This window comes from Carettochelys insculpta, chromosome 7 (assembly GCF_033958435.1).
Source record: "Carettochelys insculpta isolate YL-2023 chromosome 7, ASM3395843v1, whole genome shotgun sequence".
NCBI lineage: Eukaryota > Metazoa > Chordata > Testudines > Carettochelyidae > Carettochelys > Carettochelys insculpta.
Genome location: NC_134143.1, coordinates 47,150,171 through 47,170,400, shown reverse-complemented (window position 1 = coordinate 47,170,400; position 20,230 = coordinate 47,150,171). Strand labels below are relative to the sequence as shown.

At 41.6% G+C, this 20,230-nt stretch overlaps 1 protein-coding gene across 2 annotated transcripts in view; it reads left to right on the top strand.

Moving 5' to 3' along the window:
* The window catches only part of PPP2R2D (protein phosphatase 2 regulatory subunit Bdelta), a 46,630-nt gene that overhangs the window by 17,068 nt on the left and 9,332 nt on the right, over positions 1–20,230 (top strand). Inside the window, exons 1-3 of one of the 2 annotated variants that reach the window (XM_075000443.1) lie at positions 4,062–4,211; positions 4,980–5,145; positions 18,261–18,373. In XM_075000443.1, coding sequence (XP_074856544.1) covers positions 4,137–4,211; positions 4,980–5,145; positions 18,261–18,373 — 354 coding nt within the window. In that variant the 5' untranslated portion in view covers positions 4,062–4,136. Of the gene's footprint in view, positions 1–4,061; positions 4,212–4,979; positions 5,146–18,260; positions 18,374–20,230 lie in introns of those variants that run through there. The other variant, XM_075000442.1, reaches the window with a different exon arrangement.

Below are 20,230 nucleotides of genomic sequence, written 5' to 3'. Positions count from 1 at the left end.
ACAGGGGTGCGCCTCAACCTATTTGTACATGAACTGATATGCGTCCAAGGTGGCGCTGCTTGGGGGAATCACTTTGCAGTCACTCAAAGAAAAGACAGTTACCTGTTTCTGTAACTGGTCGTGTTTGAGATTTGTTGCTCATGTCCGCATCCCACCCTCCCTTCCCCACTGTTGGGATCCTTCAGCAAGAAGGAACTGGTGGTGGGAGAAGTGCACAGCACCCTTTCATACCACACTATGAAATTGCTACTCAGTGTTCCCAGTGCTTGGGCATCCGCCCTGGAGAAAGTCAGGTGCAGTCCAGCTGATTAGCAGAGCATGCACAAGCACATGTTTCTTCTAGTGGTGTACATCCCCATATGCCTTAGTGAACATGACAAAATTTATTCTGCCCGTCGATGGAAAAATCACAGGGAATCCTAGTCCTACTGCCCTGTAAGTACTGCTAAAGAAGGGGGTAGAAAAACTTCCAGTGATGGAAATGGACATGAGCAGCACATCTTGTAGAACATCCAGTTACGGAAACCAGTAACTGTCTTTTAGTAGATTACAAAATATTATGAGGGCTTTTTACACTTGAAATGCGACAGATGCATTGCTGTAGCCCTTCAGTATAGAAACTACCTATGTTGATTGAGATGGGGTGTTTTGCCCCAGCATAGGTAATCCACCTGTCTGATTTAAGCTCCCAGGCTCCTCTCTTGAAGGCATTGTGCAGGTTTTGGTTGAAGATGAGGACTGAGGTTTGATATGGAGTGAACTCAAAAATAAGAAAAAAATACTATATAACCATGGGCAAACACTTCACTTGGCCCTCATCTGCAAGGGAAACATGCGCAAAACCTTCAAAAGTCTCGTCTTTGGGCTTGAATTCATAAGTTACATATACACTAAGAACTGCAGACTTAATAAAAACATGAGATTTATTTATTTACTAGAAGGTTTACGCCGTGTTGCTTGGGTCCCTAATGAATTTGTTGTTTTGTTTCATTTAAATCATTGCTCTGGATTGGGTTGCTGTTGAGAGGTTCAGTATGCAGTCTGTCCCAGGGAGAAAACTACGCCAGCCCTCTTTCTCACCTGTGATAACGCCCCTCCATGGGTGCTGCAGCTCCACTAGACACAGCCATGGGAAGGGTGCATGTCTCCCAGCTGAGGCAGGTCCTGATTCATCGTTCCCCTCCACTAGCAGCCAGAGTGAGGAATGCAGAAAATTCTGCACTTTCCTCTGGCTCCCTGATGAAGGGGAACAGCCAGCAATGCCCCCATACAAATAATGTGGAGAGGGAGAGAAACTGCAGCTCCCCCTCCTTCCCTAAAGGGCACTTGGGGGGTGGGAGGCTCAGGACTATGGCAGTCCCAGATGCGGAAGGAGGAAGGGAATGCCCCCAGCCCCTGTCACTTACCTGATGATACTGTCTCCTTTCTGTATGGTTTTATGATAAACAGTCCCATTCCAGACACATCCCATTTTCCTGGTCACCAAACCCTTAGCTTGCTTTAAGTGATAAGAGGAAGCAGTATACAGAATTCGGTGATCCTAGATCTTATCATTTAGGAGGAATTCTTGAGCAGATGGACAGAGAGGAGGACAAACTGTAAAATATATAATAGATTACAACAGTCTATAAGCCACTTTTACTTCCTGGGTTGGGTTTTTTTCCTCCCCCTTCCCCCCCCCCCCCCCCCCCGTCTTAGAAATGCAGAGGTTAACTGGCGACTTTATATGGTCTCTTACAATATGTGTTAACTACATAGGCTAAACCATCTGTTCCACCACTGCAGTTAGCTGCAACAATCTGAGTATCTTTCCCAGATCTGAAGAGGAACTCTCTGTGGCTGAAAAGTTTCTTTCACCAACAGAAGTTAGTCCAGTAAAAGAAACCTATGTTCTAACCAATCTGGGTGGTAGTCCCTTGCTTCCCAGCTCTTATAATATGACAATCTGAACTGCAGTACCTGTAAGCCTTTTTCCTCTAGGGGCCTGTGACTAGTATCTAATTAAAGTAACTCTAGAACTGCTTTTCAGAACAAAGGATTGTTTGTTTACGCAAACACATACAGTGCTGAGAGAAAAAAGAGGTTAAAAGTCCTATGCTTGGTTCTCACTTTGCTCTTTGTTACAAATGTCTCAAATTCTGTGGGTTTTAGCTGTGCACACTTTTACACGTCTGAACTTTTTAGCTACGCTTCATCTGTTGGAGTTCTTCAAGAAATAGTATTCTTTCTCTTTTAGAGGTCTTACCTACTAATAAATGGAAAAAGAACACAACTTAAAAATTTTATGTTTTGTGTGGTTTAATTCAACTTCAGGATACTGGTACATGCTGGAAAATGTTAGCTAGTGGTTTTACCACCTTAGATGTTTTAACATTTTTAGAAGTCCCTATGTTGCTAGAGATAGCAGGCTTATAACTGGTGAACTTTAGATGTTGCTGGAACCCATCCTTGATGACTAGCTGGATGGATGACACAAATACAAGTATAGAGGTATCAAATAGCCAGGTACCTGAAGCCATTTCATCAGCAAGTAAACCTACAAGCTTTGGCAACTTTAGTTCAGCCTTTTAAAGATTTTAATTCAGCTTTTTGTAGATGATCACAAACTGTCTTATTTTTGGTTCTGCTGACCTGATCTTGTTTTACTCCCATTCTTGCCTCCCCTTGGGTCTTTATCTGGTCCTTGGTTCTCCACAGTGGCTCCTTATTCCTCTGCAGTTTAGTCATGCTGCTGCTACTTCTAGGCATCAGCAATGGGAATGTTTAGAAGACACTTCCTGCTTTTAATTCTGATGTCTGGCACCACAAAAGTCAAGTGACTGCAGGGAAATCCTGCATAACCCAAACTCTAGCCCACAGGCGTTTCAAACTGTAGGGTGGGACTCCAAAGTAGGTTGCCACTTCATTTTAATGTGTTCAGTAGAGTTGGTGTTCGACTTGCTGGGGCCCAAGGCTGAAGCCAAAGCCCCACTGTGAGACTCATGTTTTAGCTGCAGTTCTAGGCAGTGTGGCTTGGGTTACAGGCCCTCTACTTGGGGCTGAAGCACTTGCCTCCCTTCTTCCCCACCTGTGATGCTGTGGCTCGAGCTTTGGCCTTCCTGCGTGGGGTGGTGGGGCTCAGGAGGGCTCAAGCTTCAGACCCTGCTCTTGGAGTCATGTAGTAAATTTTGTTGTCAGTGGGAGGTTTTAGAGCAATGAAGTTTGAGAATGCTTGGGCTAGAGGATGCCTAGTACAGACAAGATTTGAAGAACTTAAGTCTCTGCTGGGCAGCTGCAAACAGTTTTCAGAGCCTTATTATTAGTCTAGGTTTGGGTGGGTTTTTAAAGGCATGTACTGAATAATAAAGTTAACTCAGTTCCAGGTTTCAAGTTGTTCCAAAGTGTGAAGTAGCTAGAGTTTGTCAGCAAAAGAGTTAAAAGAATTTTAACATGAGGAAGAAATTTTTTCCCTATTCTCATTCACAAAAATGGCTGAATTATTGAAGATGGGAATTATTTTAATAGTAAAACAACCCAGATATAGAAACTTGCCATGGAAAATTTCAGCCCACACATTTGAAGTTTGACAGTTATAGATACCGTTATAATGGAGTGTTGGTCAAGTTTAACTATAGTCTTCGCTACCTGTTCTATCACAAATAACTAGCAGTCCTGTAGCGCCTTAAAGACTAACAAATTTATTAGGTAATGAACTTTTGAGGGTGAGACCAACAGGGGACTGCTACTTTTTAGTGAAGCTACAGGCTAAGCTGGCTACCCCACTGTACTATCAATGATAATTGTTAATGCGCTATAGTAGGCATGGAGCTAACTTTCACAGGAGCGGTCTTTCTGTGTCTTTCTTGATGACTATCCACTGCAATTTTTTTAAATTGAAACTAGTGTATTACTTTATTGTTAATATATAGAAGCTTTTAAAATTCTAGGATAGTTCCCAAACAAGGAATTACCTGACACCTCACCAGCTAATTTCATATTCTGATTGTGTTTCAGGGTGTTCTGTTGTTAGCATAGGGAAGCATCTTCACAAGAGCATGATGATGAGTGGAGAATGGATGTCATAGTGGCCTAAAACAAACTAGAAACCAACTTGACATCATCTTGAATTGTGCATAGTATCTTTACCTTCCATTGAGATGATGGAAGTTGAAGATGTGCACTACATTGGATTGGACATCTTTGCTTCACTGTTAGGGCTTTGCCATATATTGGTAAGGGGAGATGACCATTTTTAGGTCACTTTTTAATGCAAACCTACATTAATGTTAGTTTGTGTATTTAATAAAATAGTAATTTAATTTTGACTCATGAATAACAAAGAAAAGAAGAAACATTTACACAGTATTTATTGTAAACCTTTGTTTCTCTGCAGATTTCTTAATTCAAGACCAGCCACAGATCTGCTTCCTTGCTGTCTGGTGCACCACATGCTCTCTGTTGCGGACATACCAGCCACAGACCCCTACTGTGGACTGGAGCTCCCCCATAGTGGTAAGAGTCCACTGTCTTCCAATATGCGCAGTTTTGTAGAGTTTGTAATATATTACAACAAGGTATATAAATAATGCATTTAAAAAACTTTACAAAACCACACATCTTGTGAGGAATGGGGTCTTTTCTTAACACATTTGAAGTGCAGTGAAATTCTGTGTCTAAACATTGCCAGCAGAGAGCGTACTGGTGCATCAAACACAGCAGGACTGGATTTTGCGATTTCTAAAGTTAAACAAAAATGGAAGTTTTTTAAATCAAACGTACAATTTGTTTTAAAAGACCAGATATACAAAACTTCATTCTAATGGATCTTGGCTGGTTCATCTTATCATTGCCCATTTTTGCTCAATTCCTAGTTCACGTTTATTTTTTGATTGATAATTGGCTGATTTTCATCTTAAAGTGTGTATAAACTGTTGGTATTTTCTAGGTACACACATAAAGAAGTTCTAGTTAATTAATAAAAATGTTATGCTTCCTTGCAGAATAAAAGCCGTCCTCATTCTCGGGGAGAGTATAACGTTTACAGTACCTTTCAGAGTCACGAACCTGAGTTTGATTACTTGAAAAGTCTAGAAATCGAGGAAAAAATTAATAAAATTAGGTGGCTACCACAACAGAATGCTGCTCATTTCCTGCTATCTACAAATGGTAAGGGGATTTCATCATGTACTTTGATTTTGTAAAACTGCAAGATCTTCTGATACTTCCAGCTACATTTTTTGACCATACATCCATTTTTTATTACTTTCATACAGCAAAATAGTATCCTTTTTCATAATTTTAATTCTATGCAAGATGTTCTTGTTCTGAACATATGGTATCAGATCTATGAAATCTTGCCAATACAAGTAACTATGCATTAGCTGTCTTAGGGGAATATGGGAAGACATCCTTCCCAACCCACTGAACATGCCATTGGGTGTAATATGCAGGCTGATATAATAGCCTTCTCTGCCTGTTGTTCAGTTTGCCTGACTGAAGACTATGTGAAGAAGCTCTGTGCTTTGTCTTTTTGTCACACACAGCTATATTGCAAAAGGCAAGAAGGTTTAAGTCTCCCTTGTGTTGCTTTGATTCTGGCACTATCCGGTAGCAGGAGCATTGTTCAGAGAAACTTAATCCAAACCTATATAAAAGATGCAATATTATTTCTGCTGGTTCCCACAATGTGGTATGTTTCCTGAGCATCCAAGCATGGTCTTGCTTGGAGTAAGCTTACAAACTAAAAAGAACAGCTGTATTAGAGAAATACATTTGTATTTCCATTATGTAAGTGGCCGTGATATGTAGGTGTTGTACAAAAAAATTGAGTCTCAGTATAAATATTTCAGATTTATGTATGGTTTTACCAAAACTACCTGTTCTGGATTGCAGTCCCATTGTTCTGAGCACCATAGTATTACTGTTCATTTTTAATATTCTATTAATAGGTAAGGGCTTTTTTTTTTTTGCATGTTGTTGCTCCGATATGATTTCCTAAAAATGTCAGTTGGCAAGTCAGAAGAGCCGCAGGTTGAGCCTCTCTAGTCAGGCCTTCTCTGTAGACAATTGACCTCCCTTTGGTTTGGCAAATTTTCTGGTTCGGCACTGGTCAGGTCATAAGACTGCTGGACTAGAGATGTTCACACTGTAGTATAAACATGAAATCTAACCATTTTTAAAAAAAGAATTAGTAATAGTTTCAAGTACTACATGTGACTCAGATTGCCTGCCAATTTTTGTTTTGCAAATGCTTTTTCCTAATGGTAACTTTCTCCCACATTCCGATGTGAAGGATGACCACAGAGGGGAAACTATATGAGCAAGCAGTAAAACTGAGTACAAAAGCATCAGATACTGAACATCAAAATTATTTGTCTGTTCTTTCAACTAATATAACCTTATGATTATCTCTGATTAACAGATTTAAGAAAAAGAGGCAAATGTGATGTAAGTTTTGTGAGCCTTAAAACAATATTATAATGTGAGTAGTATTTCATATGGAATAGTGCAGAATACTATTTCACTGGTGTTCTTTATCATAAAATAGCTTTAAAAGATCTGGCCCAACCACTTTAATGCCTCTGGAAACCCACATTTTATTATACATTTAACTGTTAATGCAGTTTCTCGTTATTTGCTCGTGATGTGCTTGCCACTGTGTAGGAATTAAAGGAAAGCCATTTGCTTACTGAGAAGGCTGGAAGGTACTAGGTATAGGCTGAAAAAGAAAATGATACTGATTAGCATTTGGGACTAAGGCTCATTCTGCCTTGTCTCCCATATAGAATTCACTTTTTTTCAATAATGTTAACAAACAGTTTCCCCCAGATAGCTATCAATTCTACAAATACAGGTTTTGGTTATTCTAAATTGAATTACACAATTTATGAACTGGAAAGCGGTTTCAGTTGATATATCTGTTACAGATGCTATAAAAAGTTACTTTCAGTTTATCCAGTTATTTTGTAATTTAAATTTTACAGATGATGTACTTTGTTCTTTACTGAATAGAAATTTATTGACTTTCTGACAGCCAAGCCATATCTTTGTCCTCTTGAAGTTAGTCCCTTTGCCAGTAACACAACCCACCTCCTTACAGAATGTTTGTCGTCTTATCCAGCATTTGAGAATGAGATCACCCATCTTTTATGGAAGTGTCAGTAAAAATTATCATCACAGAGTGAAAGTGTTGAACTTCTGAATAGAGTCACCTCCTGTTAAGTTAAAAATACTTTTTTGTTTCCTGACATTGACTTCTGTTTAAAATAGGCTGCTTTGCTAAATCACTTCAGTATACCTTTGTCCAGAAATGAATTCTCTGTTCTCCTAACAGTGTGTTTTCAATTCTTCTGTAATCTAATCTCATTGCAACACAAATTTGAGTCTCATCCCATAATTTCAGGACTCCCCCTGCTGTAAAAAAGAGGGGAGGGTGATTGACCTCCACCATGAGAACCCATAACCTCTATAACGTTTTACAAGGGTTTGTCCATTGTTCCTTGGTCAGCTGTTAAACAGAACACCAGGAATATCAACTGTGAAACACTGCTGAACAGTTTCCTTCACATTTTAACACTATATGTCAATCTCCTGTTTGTTTTATGAAAATACTGCATATACCACCCTTCTGAAAAAAAGGCTTATACACATGGATAGATCACACTTTTTGTATAGCTTTAAAATATGAAGGAAGTCTCAATCATCAGAAGATCACTAATTCAACTGTAGAATTCTTTGTTAGCTTGATGGGGAGTAACAAAAACAAACTATAGAATGCAAATATATCATGCAGGCTACCTTTTACTCTGTATTCTTGTGTGCATATTTTCTTGAGGAGAAATTTTTTTCAACCATTCCTCTTGAGTTGGAGGAGTACATTTTTTTTGAATAGCAAATGAAAATACAGGTTGAGCCTCTCTAGTCAGGCACTCTCTCATCTGACAACAGCTGTAATCCATCATGATTTTAGTTAGCGGATGACCACTTATCATGGGTGTGGCTATGTTTCGCCTGGTCTGATAAAGTTTGTTTACAGCCACTAGGCCTGGTTTGCAGTGGTCTGTGCTCTTATTTAGCTGTAATTTACCTCTAAATGTCTTCTAAGAGCCCAGTAAGAAGTGGAAATGTTGGTAATGCTGCTAGAGGATGTTGATTTACTGTAATCCAGCAAATTCTCTCATTCAGAACTGGTCAGATCCCGAGGGTGCCATACTACAGAGGTTCAGCCTGTAACAGGCTTCCTCAGAGATCTTTCTTCTTCTACAGGGAATTGGATGACTCCTCTTTCTCTGCTGTTTTCTTGTCTTGGCAGATAGAAAAAGGCTAGATTTCATCTTTGACATCTGGTATTTTTTTCTTTTCCCCTGCACCGTGTTATGTCAGAATTAGCTAGGATAAAATTTGAATGTTCTTCCTTACATTCAGAGGCCTGGCCTACAGTAGGGGATAAAATTGAATTTAAGGGTCCTAGGTCAATTTTGTAAACAGACAGTCTTCATCACTCCATAGGTCGATTTTTAAGGGACTCTTAAGTTTGACTTTTGTACTGTCAATTTTACCAGGAATAACACCAAAAATCAATTTTTTGATGTTGACTTATGCAAGTGCAGACAGCAAGGTTATTAACAATTGATTTTTATTAGCCTCTGAAACTATCCCACCAGGTCCCTCAGTGTGTCCTCTGGTCACTGCTTCACCTCTGTTCTCCGAGTGAGCAGGAAGTAGGTGACAGGAAGCAGGCGCAGCCCTCCTCGAGCTGCCATGTGCTTGGTGGGTTGGCCCCTGCCCTGCACACCATGTGGTTGATGGTCTGGTCCCTGCCCTGCACACTATATGGCTGCCTGGCTATGTGGACTGTGCTTCCAAACAGCGCCATGCCTTGTCCTGCGCAGAGTTTGAGCTCTTGAGAGGTCTTATTCTTGTTCCTTTCCAGGGCTAGCAGGAAATACTACAGTCACCATGATAAGCTGTAAAGAGGGGATTTCCTACAGCATTTAACAATGTACATTTTACGGGGCTGCCCCTCCCAAGCTGCCGTGGTGCTTCAGGGCTAGATCCCATTACCCTGCCACATGGCTGGTGGACTGCATGCACCATGCTTGCAAATCTGGGTTTTTGTGCTTGAGAGGGCTTTTTCCCTGCACAGGATTTAGCAGGAGGAGATGAGAAGCTTGTTTTCTGTGCTTCACATTTTGCAGGGCTGCCCTCTGCTCTCCCCCCCGCCACTCCCCCCTCCCCCCAAAAAAAGCCATGTGGCTTTTTAAGTGGTCCTAGCTGGAACTGTGCTTCACAGCATCTGCCCCTGCCCTGTTCTTCATTGCATTGTTTCTAAAGAGTGTTGTTTTCCATCCCTTCTTAAAAAGGAGCCCGAACCCAACAGGTTCGTTGGTTAAAGACAGTTTCTTATGCTCTCCCTGCAGAGCCACACTTCCTGCCCAAAGTGTGTGGCTCAGAGGAGGGTTTCCTGTGAAGGAACAGAGCTTGTGGGCGCTCTCTTCCTTCCTTCTCCCACACGTGCAGTTCTAGGACTTCTTTACCAGAAGAGGCAAGGGAATCCCTGCTCTTTGCAGGCTAATTGCTGAGTGGGGCCAACAAGCAGTCTCAAGAGTTCATCTTTCCTCAGCTGTTGCTCTTCTAATACTTCCTTAGGTTTTCCTTATCTTCTCTTTAGTCTTGGATTCATCGTGATTCTTGGGGCTTGAGCCACTACTACTTCTGACGGGGTACTGGCAACTTCCAGCACTCTAGCTACCGACGCCCTCCCAGAGCGGGAAGAGAATACATCATTGTATCTTTCTTTGTGAAGATAGTGGTCTGTGTTGTGCCTTCCAGCACTGTAACCACTAGACACCAAAGCCCTCTGAGACTGCATACTTAGTCTTTCCTTCTCTTCTATTTAGTCTTGGATTCATAGTGAGCCTTGGTGCTTGAGCCACTTCTACTTCTGAAGTTCTCCTTGCCTCATGTTGGAGTGAATTCAACTTTATTCCAAAATGTAGACATACCCAGATTCTCTTCCAGGTAAAGTGTGTTCCTTCTCCTTTAGTGAAGAGAGATGATCTTGTGAGAAGTGCCTATCCATTTAGTCAAGTATCAGAGGGGTAGCCGTGTTAGTCTGGATCTGTAGCAGCAACGAAGGGTCCTGTGGCACCTTATAGACTAACAGAAAAGTTTAGAGCATGAGCTTTCGTGAGTTAACTCACTTCTTCAGATGTGCATCAGACCAGCATCTGAAGAAGTGAGTTAACTCACGAAAGCTCATGCTCTATCCATTTAGTGTGTACCAACAGACACAAGTGCACCCAGCTTGTGTCTTCATAGTGTTATTAATTGTGCATCTTCCCTCAAGAGTCAGAACCTCCACTTAGCCCAGAATCCCACTAGTATCTGGATTCTCCTGTGAGCGTGGCAGGTATAGAATGAACACATGCGTTCTTGGACGAGAACTTTTAAAATAAAAATTGGTGACACTAAGTCACAAGATACACTTGCATTACTACTCCTTGGTGGTCCTCAAACTATTTTTGCCAGAGCTTTCAAATTGTCCTATATGGAAAAACACTCAGCCTCATATTTGGACAGTTTATTTCATGTAGATGACATGCTAGTCTCACTAAGTCCAGGGTTTAATTCTTTGTCTGAACCAGCAGACCAAAGTGCTTGTGACCTTAATAAGGTAGTTTGCCCTACGCAGTGCCTTTTTTAATCTTCCTGTACAACCCCACTCATGGGCTCAGGGTGATATTTTTTCTTTGAGTGCTGTCCCTGGGGGTGCTCCGTGGTAAGTGTTGGGCTCTCCCAGTCCCACAGCACAGAGACTTTTCCTGAGCAATATTGAATGAGGCTGCGTATGCACTAACCCAGTGCATGCTGTTTGCACCACTAGGGATAATGTGTGCATCCTCACTTTCTTCTCAGTTGCTTCATTGCCGCACTTGGTTGCAAATGGAGCGTGGCTTTCTCCTCCCTTCACACCTGTAGACAGGAAATAGGTTATAGTTAACTAGTTATTGGCTATTGTACAGCGTTTTGAGCTATTTAAAAAAAGAGAGAGAGGAAAAAAGGAGAGAGAGAAAGAAGAATGAGAAGGAGGGACTTCCCTCTTTTGGTTAGCTTCATTCTGCTAGTATCTAGTACACTGACATGCCCAGATTGGGGAGGAGGAAAAAAGACTGTAAAGAAGAACACAGAGATGTTCTGACTCTAGAAGTTTAACTGCCAGCATGAGGAAGAAGAGGGAGCTGAGATTTAAATGCTCTTGTTCAATAAAGCCTCCAGCTGCTCCCTGAGCTGCTGTGATTGGGCAGCATCCCTTCTCAGGGATGCTCTTCCTTCTGCACCAGGGAACCCAGACACATTCAAAACCATCCCTTGCATGCTCCCTGCTCAGAGGAGCATGGGGGACAAACTGAGCACTTTGGGCACGCAAGCTAAGTCCAAGCCCACTTCTAATGTGAAAGCTGAAAGCTGCTCCTCTGGAAAAGGGGCTTCAGCATCCGCAGCGCTGGCTACGCCTGAAGTGGCGCTGCAGCTGTCATGGGCACTAGCAGACCCAGTGGTGGCTGCCGTGCTGAGTCCGCACTCAATACCAGTTGAGACACAACCATTAACAGTGCCAGAGAAATGTGCTGTGCCGCGCCTCAACCCCATGCCGGGGGAACAGACCGCATTCAACATTCCTTCAAACCCTAAAGCTGCCTCAGGCTCCACACATAAAAGCCGCATTCTGCATAGAGCCATGCCAGCTTCCACCTCAGTGGGACCAATAGCACTGCAGACTGGTGTGCTGCCTTTGTCATGAGCTTGGGGCAGTGGCTGCCCTGCTGAATGCTCATGCAGCACCAACCCCATGGGTGCCATTCCCGTTACCAGAGCAGTACACAGTCTGTCTCAAGACTGAGAGATCAATTGCAGCAGCCTCATACCTCACCAGCACCACAGAAAACGAGAGCAAGGTCGTAGCTGTTTCACGGGACCACAGCCTGTCCCCGCCATTAGATCACCAGCACCTGCTTGTCATTTTTCATCCCATATACCACACTGTCATCATGTGAGGGGCAGTCGTCATTCTCTTTATAGGGCATTGAGGTTTCACCAGTTGCCTCTCCCTCGTTGCACAGATACCTACCGATCTCATTCTCCTCCTGTACACATTAAGGAGAACAGATACTGTGAACACAGAAGCATTCTCTCCTTGCCACGTTCATCACCAGGTGCAACCCACATCTCTAATTGCTGCCCGGATTACCTTAACCAGTACTAGAGCAAGCGCCTTCATAAGTCCTTTTATTTCAGATTAGGGTCTCATTGGTTTCCCTGCCATTGCTGTGATCCTGTTCATGACCGCTCTAGAATATCTCCTGTGCTGACACAGTGCCAACCATCTCCCATTGTATCAGTCTCCACTCATAACAACAAAGGGACAGATCTACATGATACTCAGAGGTCAGATGATCTTAAGTCATAGCCATCTCCAGATTCGCACATGATTAAATCTTCAATCTCCCAGTCCAAACCAATCAACCCCATGGAACATCTTTCCCTGATGACCTAAAAGAGTTACAAGAGCTCTTTAAGAGGGTAGCTAGTAGCCAAGACATCACAGTATCAGAAATGCCAGGGAAGCAATACAAACTTTAAAAAAAAAAAAAAAAAAATCTACAACCCCCTACTTCTGCTAAAGTAGCTTTGCCTTGTGACAAAGCTGTAATGGAGGTGGAAGATGAAGTCTGGCAGAATCCAACCACAACTACACCTGCGAATAAGCGGGCCAATAGAAATTATTTTGCCCCACAAAGGGCATGGATTTCCTATTTCAAAATCTACAGCCAGATTCTCCTGTGATAGATGCAGCTAACTGGACAAAAAAGCCACAGTATAAAAACAGTCTCCTTCATGAGGACCACAGGTGTTGAGAATTGTTTGGGGAAAGCTGTGCTTACCTCCACACGCCGAGTACATATAGTCTGTATAGCAGTTAGTTTAAGTTTAAGCCATCGCTTGCATGCTCCCTGCTAAGAGGATCATGGGTGACAAACTGGGCACTTTGGGTGCCCAAGCGAAGTCCAAGTTTGGTTTAAGTTTGTATGCAATTACCTGGTTAGATATGGCCAACACACCTGCAAGAACTAGAACTATACAGCCACAGTCATGAGAAGAATCATGGCTGTAAGCACCAGACATTTCTAAAGACCTGCAGGTAAAGGTGGAGGATTTGATAAGATCAGACTTCTTGCAGCACATACTGATGATTTTTTTTTGCATCCCAGCAAAGATACACACATTACTTTGTGCACTTGGAGATATTCACTGCTCCATTCCAGAAAAGGAAGTACACCCCATATTACAGAGTTAAAGATCAATATTTCCCACACAACCTTAGAGGCCATATCAACACAACACTAATAGACCATGAAATCAGAGACATAGAACCCTGGATAATCACTCAGCAACATCACTTGCCTCTAAGCAGCAGTTTTAAAAATTTGGTCAAGCACTTGTGGAACTGTCCACATCCTCCAGTGCACCAGGATTCTTAATTCTTCCTCTACCACCTATGTCACTTCTTCCACCAATGGATGCTAACAACAACAAACAGATGGGTTTTAGACATCATCAGTCAGGGATATGCTGTCTCTGTACTCTCTATTCCTCCAACACCTTCCCTACCTGTACCTCTTCAGGGACCCTTCCCACGAGACCTTACTGTGTCTTGAAGTACTGCACTTCTTACAAATTAAAGCCATAGAACAATTTCCAAAACAACGTGAGAACGGATTGTATTCAAACTACTTTATAACAGAGAAGAAAATGGAAGGTTGGAGACCCATCCCAGAGCTATAGTGGTTGAGCACTTCTCTTCGCTATTTAGCTTTTCAGAATGACCACGCTATCTTCTATAATCCCAGTACTGACAAAGGGAACTGGTTTGCAGCCCTCGATCTTCAAGATGCCTACTTCCGTGTCACCATTCACCCTGCTCACAGGCATTTCCTGTTCTTTGGCCTCATGTCAAAGCATTATCAATAGAGTCTTCCCTTTCAGGCTTTCAGCTGCCCCCAAGGTATTCATCAAGGTTCTGGCACCAGTGACTGCGCTCCTCAGCACCATATTCCCATATTTCAACGACTGTCTCCTTTTAGAGGCCCTTCACAAGACTCTGCAAGAGCCATGGTTTAATCCCTGAGGCAGCTACTACAATCTCTAGGTTTCCTCATCAACATTGTGAAACCAATCCTGGAACCAACACGTGTATTGACTTCATAAGAGCTTGACTCGACTCAACACCACAGGAATGGTGTGTTTTAGTAAGGTTTGCATTTCGCTGCCCTCAACCAGGTCACCAAATTACAACAGAGGGGTCACCGCTTGGCTGGGGAATGCATTGCCAGGAATGCAATACTCAAGGTCGATGGACCAAGGACGAGCAGAGACTATACATCATCCCTATCAAGCTATGTGCTGCTTTCAGTGCTTCCAAGCACTTTCTTCCGCACCAAGACAAGACTGTCCAAATCCTTACGTACAATGCCATGACATTTTATATCAATTGTTAGAGAGGGGCTCAGTCACAATTGCTGTGTACAGAGGCCATAAAATTAAGGAAATGGTGTATTCCGCACAGTATTGTCCTCATGGCGTCATAGCCGCTGTACATGAACAATACACTTGCAGACTCCCTTGGTTGCCATTTCTTCTTAGACTATGAGTGGGAGCCCCACCACAAAGTGATCCTACACTTCTTTCAGAGAAGGGGTCACCCAGATATGGATCTTTTCCAACACCAGAAAACTCCAAGTGCAGGTGATAATTTTTCGAGAGCAGGTGCAGGTCACAGATCTCTGGGGGATTCCTTTTTCTTCTCTTGGAATACTTACCTCCTGTATGCCTTTCCACCCATTCCTCTGATTTCCAGAGACCTCAGGAAAATCCAGATAGATGAAGCATGAATTATCCTCACTGTCCCAGCATTGCGCAGACAGATTGCCTTTACTCCTTCACCTGTCTCATTGTCCTCCTTACCTGCTTCCCAGCTGTCCATACCTGCTCTCCCAGAACAACTGCATGGTTCACCCCAGTCCACATACCCTCCATCTTATGGCTTGGTTCCTCCATGGATTCCAGAGCATGCACACTACTGCACCCAGCAAGTGAGAGATATGTTTTTACAGAGCAAACGAGAAACAACTCAAAAACTTAACTTTCCAAGTGGAACCGCTTCTTGTCCTGGTGGTCTGAAAGGGACATATGACCCACAAAAGCCCTGCAGCATATGATCCTCGATTGCATCCTTTACCTAAAGGATGCTTGTCCATCTCTGTCTTCTCTCCAAATCCACCTTTCAGCAATCACAACCTTCCGTCCCCCTGTAGAAGGCCTTCTCAGTGTTCACTCACCTGATTGTAAAGAGATTCTGGAAAGGGCTGCAAAACATCATGCCTCTTCGCAGACCTGTACTCCCCAGATTGAGACTTGGAACTAACCCTTCACACACTCGTGGAACCACCATTCCAGTCAATGGCTACATGTTCTCTGTCCATGTTAACAATGAAAACTTTGTTTTTAATGGCGATAACATCAGCTCGAAGGATGAGCGAGAAAGAAGCCTTGACTGACTCTCCACCGTATACAGCCTTCCACAAAGACAAACTTGTGTTATGGCCACATCTGGCATTTCTACCAAAAGTGGGTTGCCAATTCCATATTAACAAACCTGTAATCCTACCCACCTTTTACCCTGAACCACATATATTCAGTGTGGAGGCTAAACTGTACACTCTGGATATCAGAAGGGTGATATCCTCCCACATAGAACGTGATCATTCACCACATCAAAGAGATTATTCTTATCCATAGCAGAAAGATTGAAGAGATTGCCTCTGTCAGCTCAACACATATTGACTCATCTATATGCATACTGCACTGCTATTTTATCCAAAACAAACCATTGCCAACTTTCTGATGGCACAGTCCACAAGATCGGTAGCAACATCCAAGACCTTTCTAAATGAAGTACCCCTACAGGACATTTGTTGTGCAGCCACATGGTCCTCTAATCACATGTTCATGACACAGTATGCATTACAGTCCCATACAGACAGAAATATGATAGTAGGTCAGGCAGTGTGTGATGGGGTTCTGGGGTCCCCCAAGCTCTGCATCCTGTCCGCAGGCAGGAGACTCTCTCACTCAGCAGGAGAACAGCGGGTTTATTATCCGACAGGACACAGCATCGTAGAGAGGAGTCAGTACAGCAGGAAGAGACAGCCAGTCCCATCCATGTTGAGGAGAGGAGGCCCCGAGGGGCCCCCAGAGCTGGGGCCTGGCCCCCTCCTTTGCCTCGCTCTCCCTCAGCCCAGACTAACCGCTTCCAACTCCCAGTTCCAATTCAAACCCCTCAGGCTCCACCTCCTCCTTTGTCTGCAGTACAAAGGTGTTACCTGGTCATCAAGGTTACCCTCAGCAGGAGCCTCACACCCTATGTGAGCCGCTCACACACACACAGGTATCCCCCACTCCATCACATCGTGCTATACACAGTAAATGCACCGAATCAAAACCTAAAGTAGGGTGTTACTGCTGTACAATCATCTACCATGGAGCACTCATAAGGACAGTACTCAAGGAAGAAAGAAGTTACTCACCTAGTGCAGTAAAGATGGTTCTTTGAGATGTGTATTCCCTGTGGGTGCTCCACATCCCTCCCTCCCTCCCTCCCCTCTACTTGGTGCAGTAGAAATAGTTAGGGCATCAATAAAGCAACTGAGGAGAGAGTGAAGCTGCACGCACTACTTCTAGTGGCGCGAACAGCATGTGCTGGATTAGCACATGCACAGCCCCATTCAATATTGCTCAGGAAAAGTCTCTGTGTTATGGTGCTCGGCGAGCCCAACACCAATTGTGGGGCACCCAAAGGGGAACACATCTCAAAGAACCTTCGTTACTGCACAAATACCCCTCTGAAACCACCCCCACCATGCATCTGATGAAGTGGGTCTTTGCCCCCAAAAGCTTATGCTCCAGTATATCTGTTAGTCTGTACGGTGCCACAAGGTGCTATAAGGAGGCTTCTTGTTGTGCACAAGGTAAGTAACTTCTTTTCTAACTTTGGCCTGTGAGGCTGATTTGTTCATCCTTCTGTAGTGGAAAATGAGCATTTCTGTCTTAATAGTTCAACATCCTTATGTCCACAAGAATCAAGGGGATTGGTGACCCTGAAGGAGAATAGAATTCTTTCATGGCTAGGATTTCCAGGAGAATATAATTGAATTTAGCTTGCAGTTCACTTGCCTTTTTCAGAATGGTTCAAAGGACTATTCTCCAGTTCCAAAACTTTGAAAGAGTGGTTGTTTAGCCTTCTGTAATGTGGTCTCATAGTTGTTGTGTGGATTTTTGTGGGATGGAGGGATAAGGCTGGGGGGAAGAGGCTACTGCTTTCAGGGCCATTTGAGTGGGAAATGGCTTCATATGACACATTCGTCGTTTAGGAACGCATTTATGTCCCCTTGAATTATAAATCCACCTTGCTTTCTGTAGTCCACAAGTTGGAGTCTAGCATTTCAGGGAATGGCCAAGAAAACTCTTTTCTGGAAGTTGAAAATTAAAGTTAAAAGAAATCCTAGATATGTTAAAGAATGGAAATACCCCGTTAGCTCACCCACACAAACTTAATTTTTATCCTATAGTGAAACCATAAGGAGGAAGAATATGGAAAAAAATGTAATATATATCTGGACTTCATCTAATTCAGGATATGAGATACTAAAATACCTTTATTTTCTGCTCTCACCACAAGACAGAAGTGAGGTATTAGGGCCTTAGCTGTACATTTCCATATGGTAACATATCTGAATTTATTTTCGTTTTGATTCCAGACTTAGTTTATTTTTCTTGTTGGGGTATAATGGCAAACTTCCTGCATACCTCTCTACATTGCTAATAGATATGTATTCTCAACTTCAACACCACTCAATTTATATTTTGGTTGAAAATTTTATAAATTATATAACTAGTGAACATAGGTAACTTTAAGGACAGTTCTGAATGGTTTCATGAGCAGCTTGTACAAAGTAGAATATTTTTAGTATGGAGTGTTTGTATATTTAAACTGGTTTTTTTTTTTTTCTTTACTGTGGTAGCGTTCAGAGGCCTCTTTGTAGGAAACCCAGATGAAGAAACAGTCCCTGCCCTGGAGAGTTTATAGTTTGGCAATAACTTTATAATAATTGAATTGGCTTTAATTGTGTAATTTCAATTTCAAGAATGTGAATTTTTCTTTTTAGATAAAACTATTAAATTATGGAAAATAAGTGAAAGGGATAAAAGAGCTGAAGGTTATAACTTGAAAGATGAAGATGGACGACTTCGGGATCCATTTAGAATCACAGCACTAAGAGTATGGTTTTGTTTTGGTTTTTTTTTGTGAACTAGTTGTCTGCATTTTGAATATACAACTTTACATGTGTACATTTAAGAAGAGGTTTTACTCATTTATAAAGTCTTTTATTGCAGTTTGCACAACGTGGAGTCAAAACTATACTGGGTATTTCAGGATCTTACAAAACATGCAAAAGTAGTTTTGAATGTTACTGAAGTTTTCATTAATTCTTGGGCCCATAAAGCACTACATAGATGCTTTGGGAAGAATAAAGACTGGACTGCTTCAGGCACAAATATTTTATTATGGCCTTCTCAGTGACACCTTGGAACATGTGCATCCTGTCGTAAATATAAATAGAGATTGTAAAGTCTGTTTAAAGCAATACATAAAATGTTCATGAGGTGCATCATTTCATTCAAATAATTTCTAGAAGACGTTAAAATTGGGAGAAGAATGTTTGACTTATCAGTTTTTAAAATTACAGATTCTTTAAACTCTCTTTAAATCTAGACAAATGTTATCACTTCTCATTATCTCCCTAATAGCATGTTATTTTAGTGACCCATCTTGCAACATTTGTGTGGATTCATAAATTTGCACTTAAAGGTAGGGTAGTTATCTTTAACATTGGTGGAAAATTAATTTTAAATAATTTTTTTAATTATATTGGTCAACTGACTTGTTAATTAAAACAAACTTAGGTTTGGCCATGTTCATCATCTAGGTCTAAATTTAATGATTTTAAGCATGCATTGCAAGAATCTTTGGATGTTGTGTTTGAGTGGAGTGTTCTAAAATTTGAAAATCATCAAGTAGTATTTTCCTATTGGTTTTGAATTAGTGCTTGTAGATTTACTGGCTTTAATATGTAGAGTAATGTTATTGATTGCATTTTTTCATATCATCTTCATGAACTAAAAACTGGATCCTCTCCTAATCCTGACTTGCACTTTGTTAAAATATAAAGCCACTGCAGGAGGAATATGATTGGATGCTGTGTCAAGAGAAATCATGATACAGTAGAATCTCTGTTAAACGCCTTTGGAATGGAGATCCATAAATCTGAGTAAAACCTAGTGGTTTTTCTTTCAAAATGAACATTGACTTGATTCAACATTGAAATGTTACTATGCAAAAACAAAATGCTGCTTTTAATATCTTAAGTGAAACAAGCACAGAAACAGTTTCCATTGTCAACTTCAACTTTCCTGTTATTTTTAGTAGTTCACCTTTAACACATCATTTGCTCTTTGTTTTTATTTTGTTTGGTTTCTGCTGCTGCCTGATTGCATATTTCTGCTTCCAAATGAGGTGTGTGGTTGACCAGTCAGGGTTCATAATTGTTTGTGTTCTTAACTGAGGCCCTACTGTACTTTAAAAATTCTTTGAAAGCAGAAACTAGTCTTTCTACTTTGGGTAATTTTTATTGCTACTGTAGCTACTAATGTATAATATTAGCAAAACCAATCACAAACCAATCAACTTGCAATAATAGGTCAAGTCACTTTTCCAAAGCAAGATAGTATACGTAGGTAACATTTTTCGTAGTGTCTTGTGAGTAGTAAAAACTACTTGCATAACACAATCTTTTTATTTGAGATTTGGTAACATTTGCACTTTGATTATGAAAACATAAATCATCCAGAAATGGTACAGGTGGTATCTTAATAAGTTCACCAGATGCTAGTTCAGTTTCAAATTCTAGTCTCATTGAGTGAATTTTACTTCACCCTTTCTTATTCATTTGAAAAGAAATTTAATGGTTCACCTGCATAAAACTTAAATAACTAGATGTTGGGAATGTATCTATGTCAATGTGGTACATTGTGCCTTCCCTTTCAAACAGCAGCTCCTGCAGAATTGCCCTTGTAG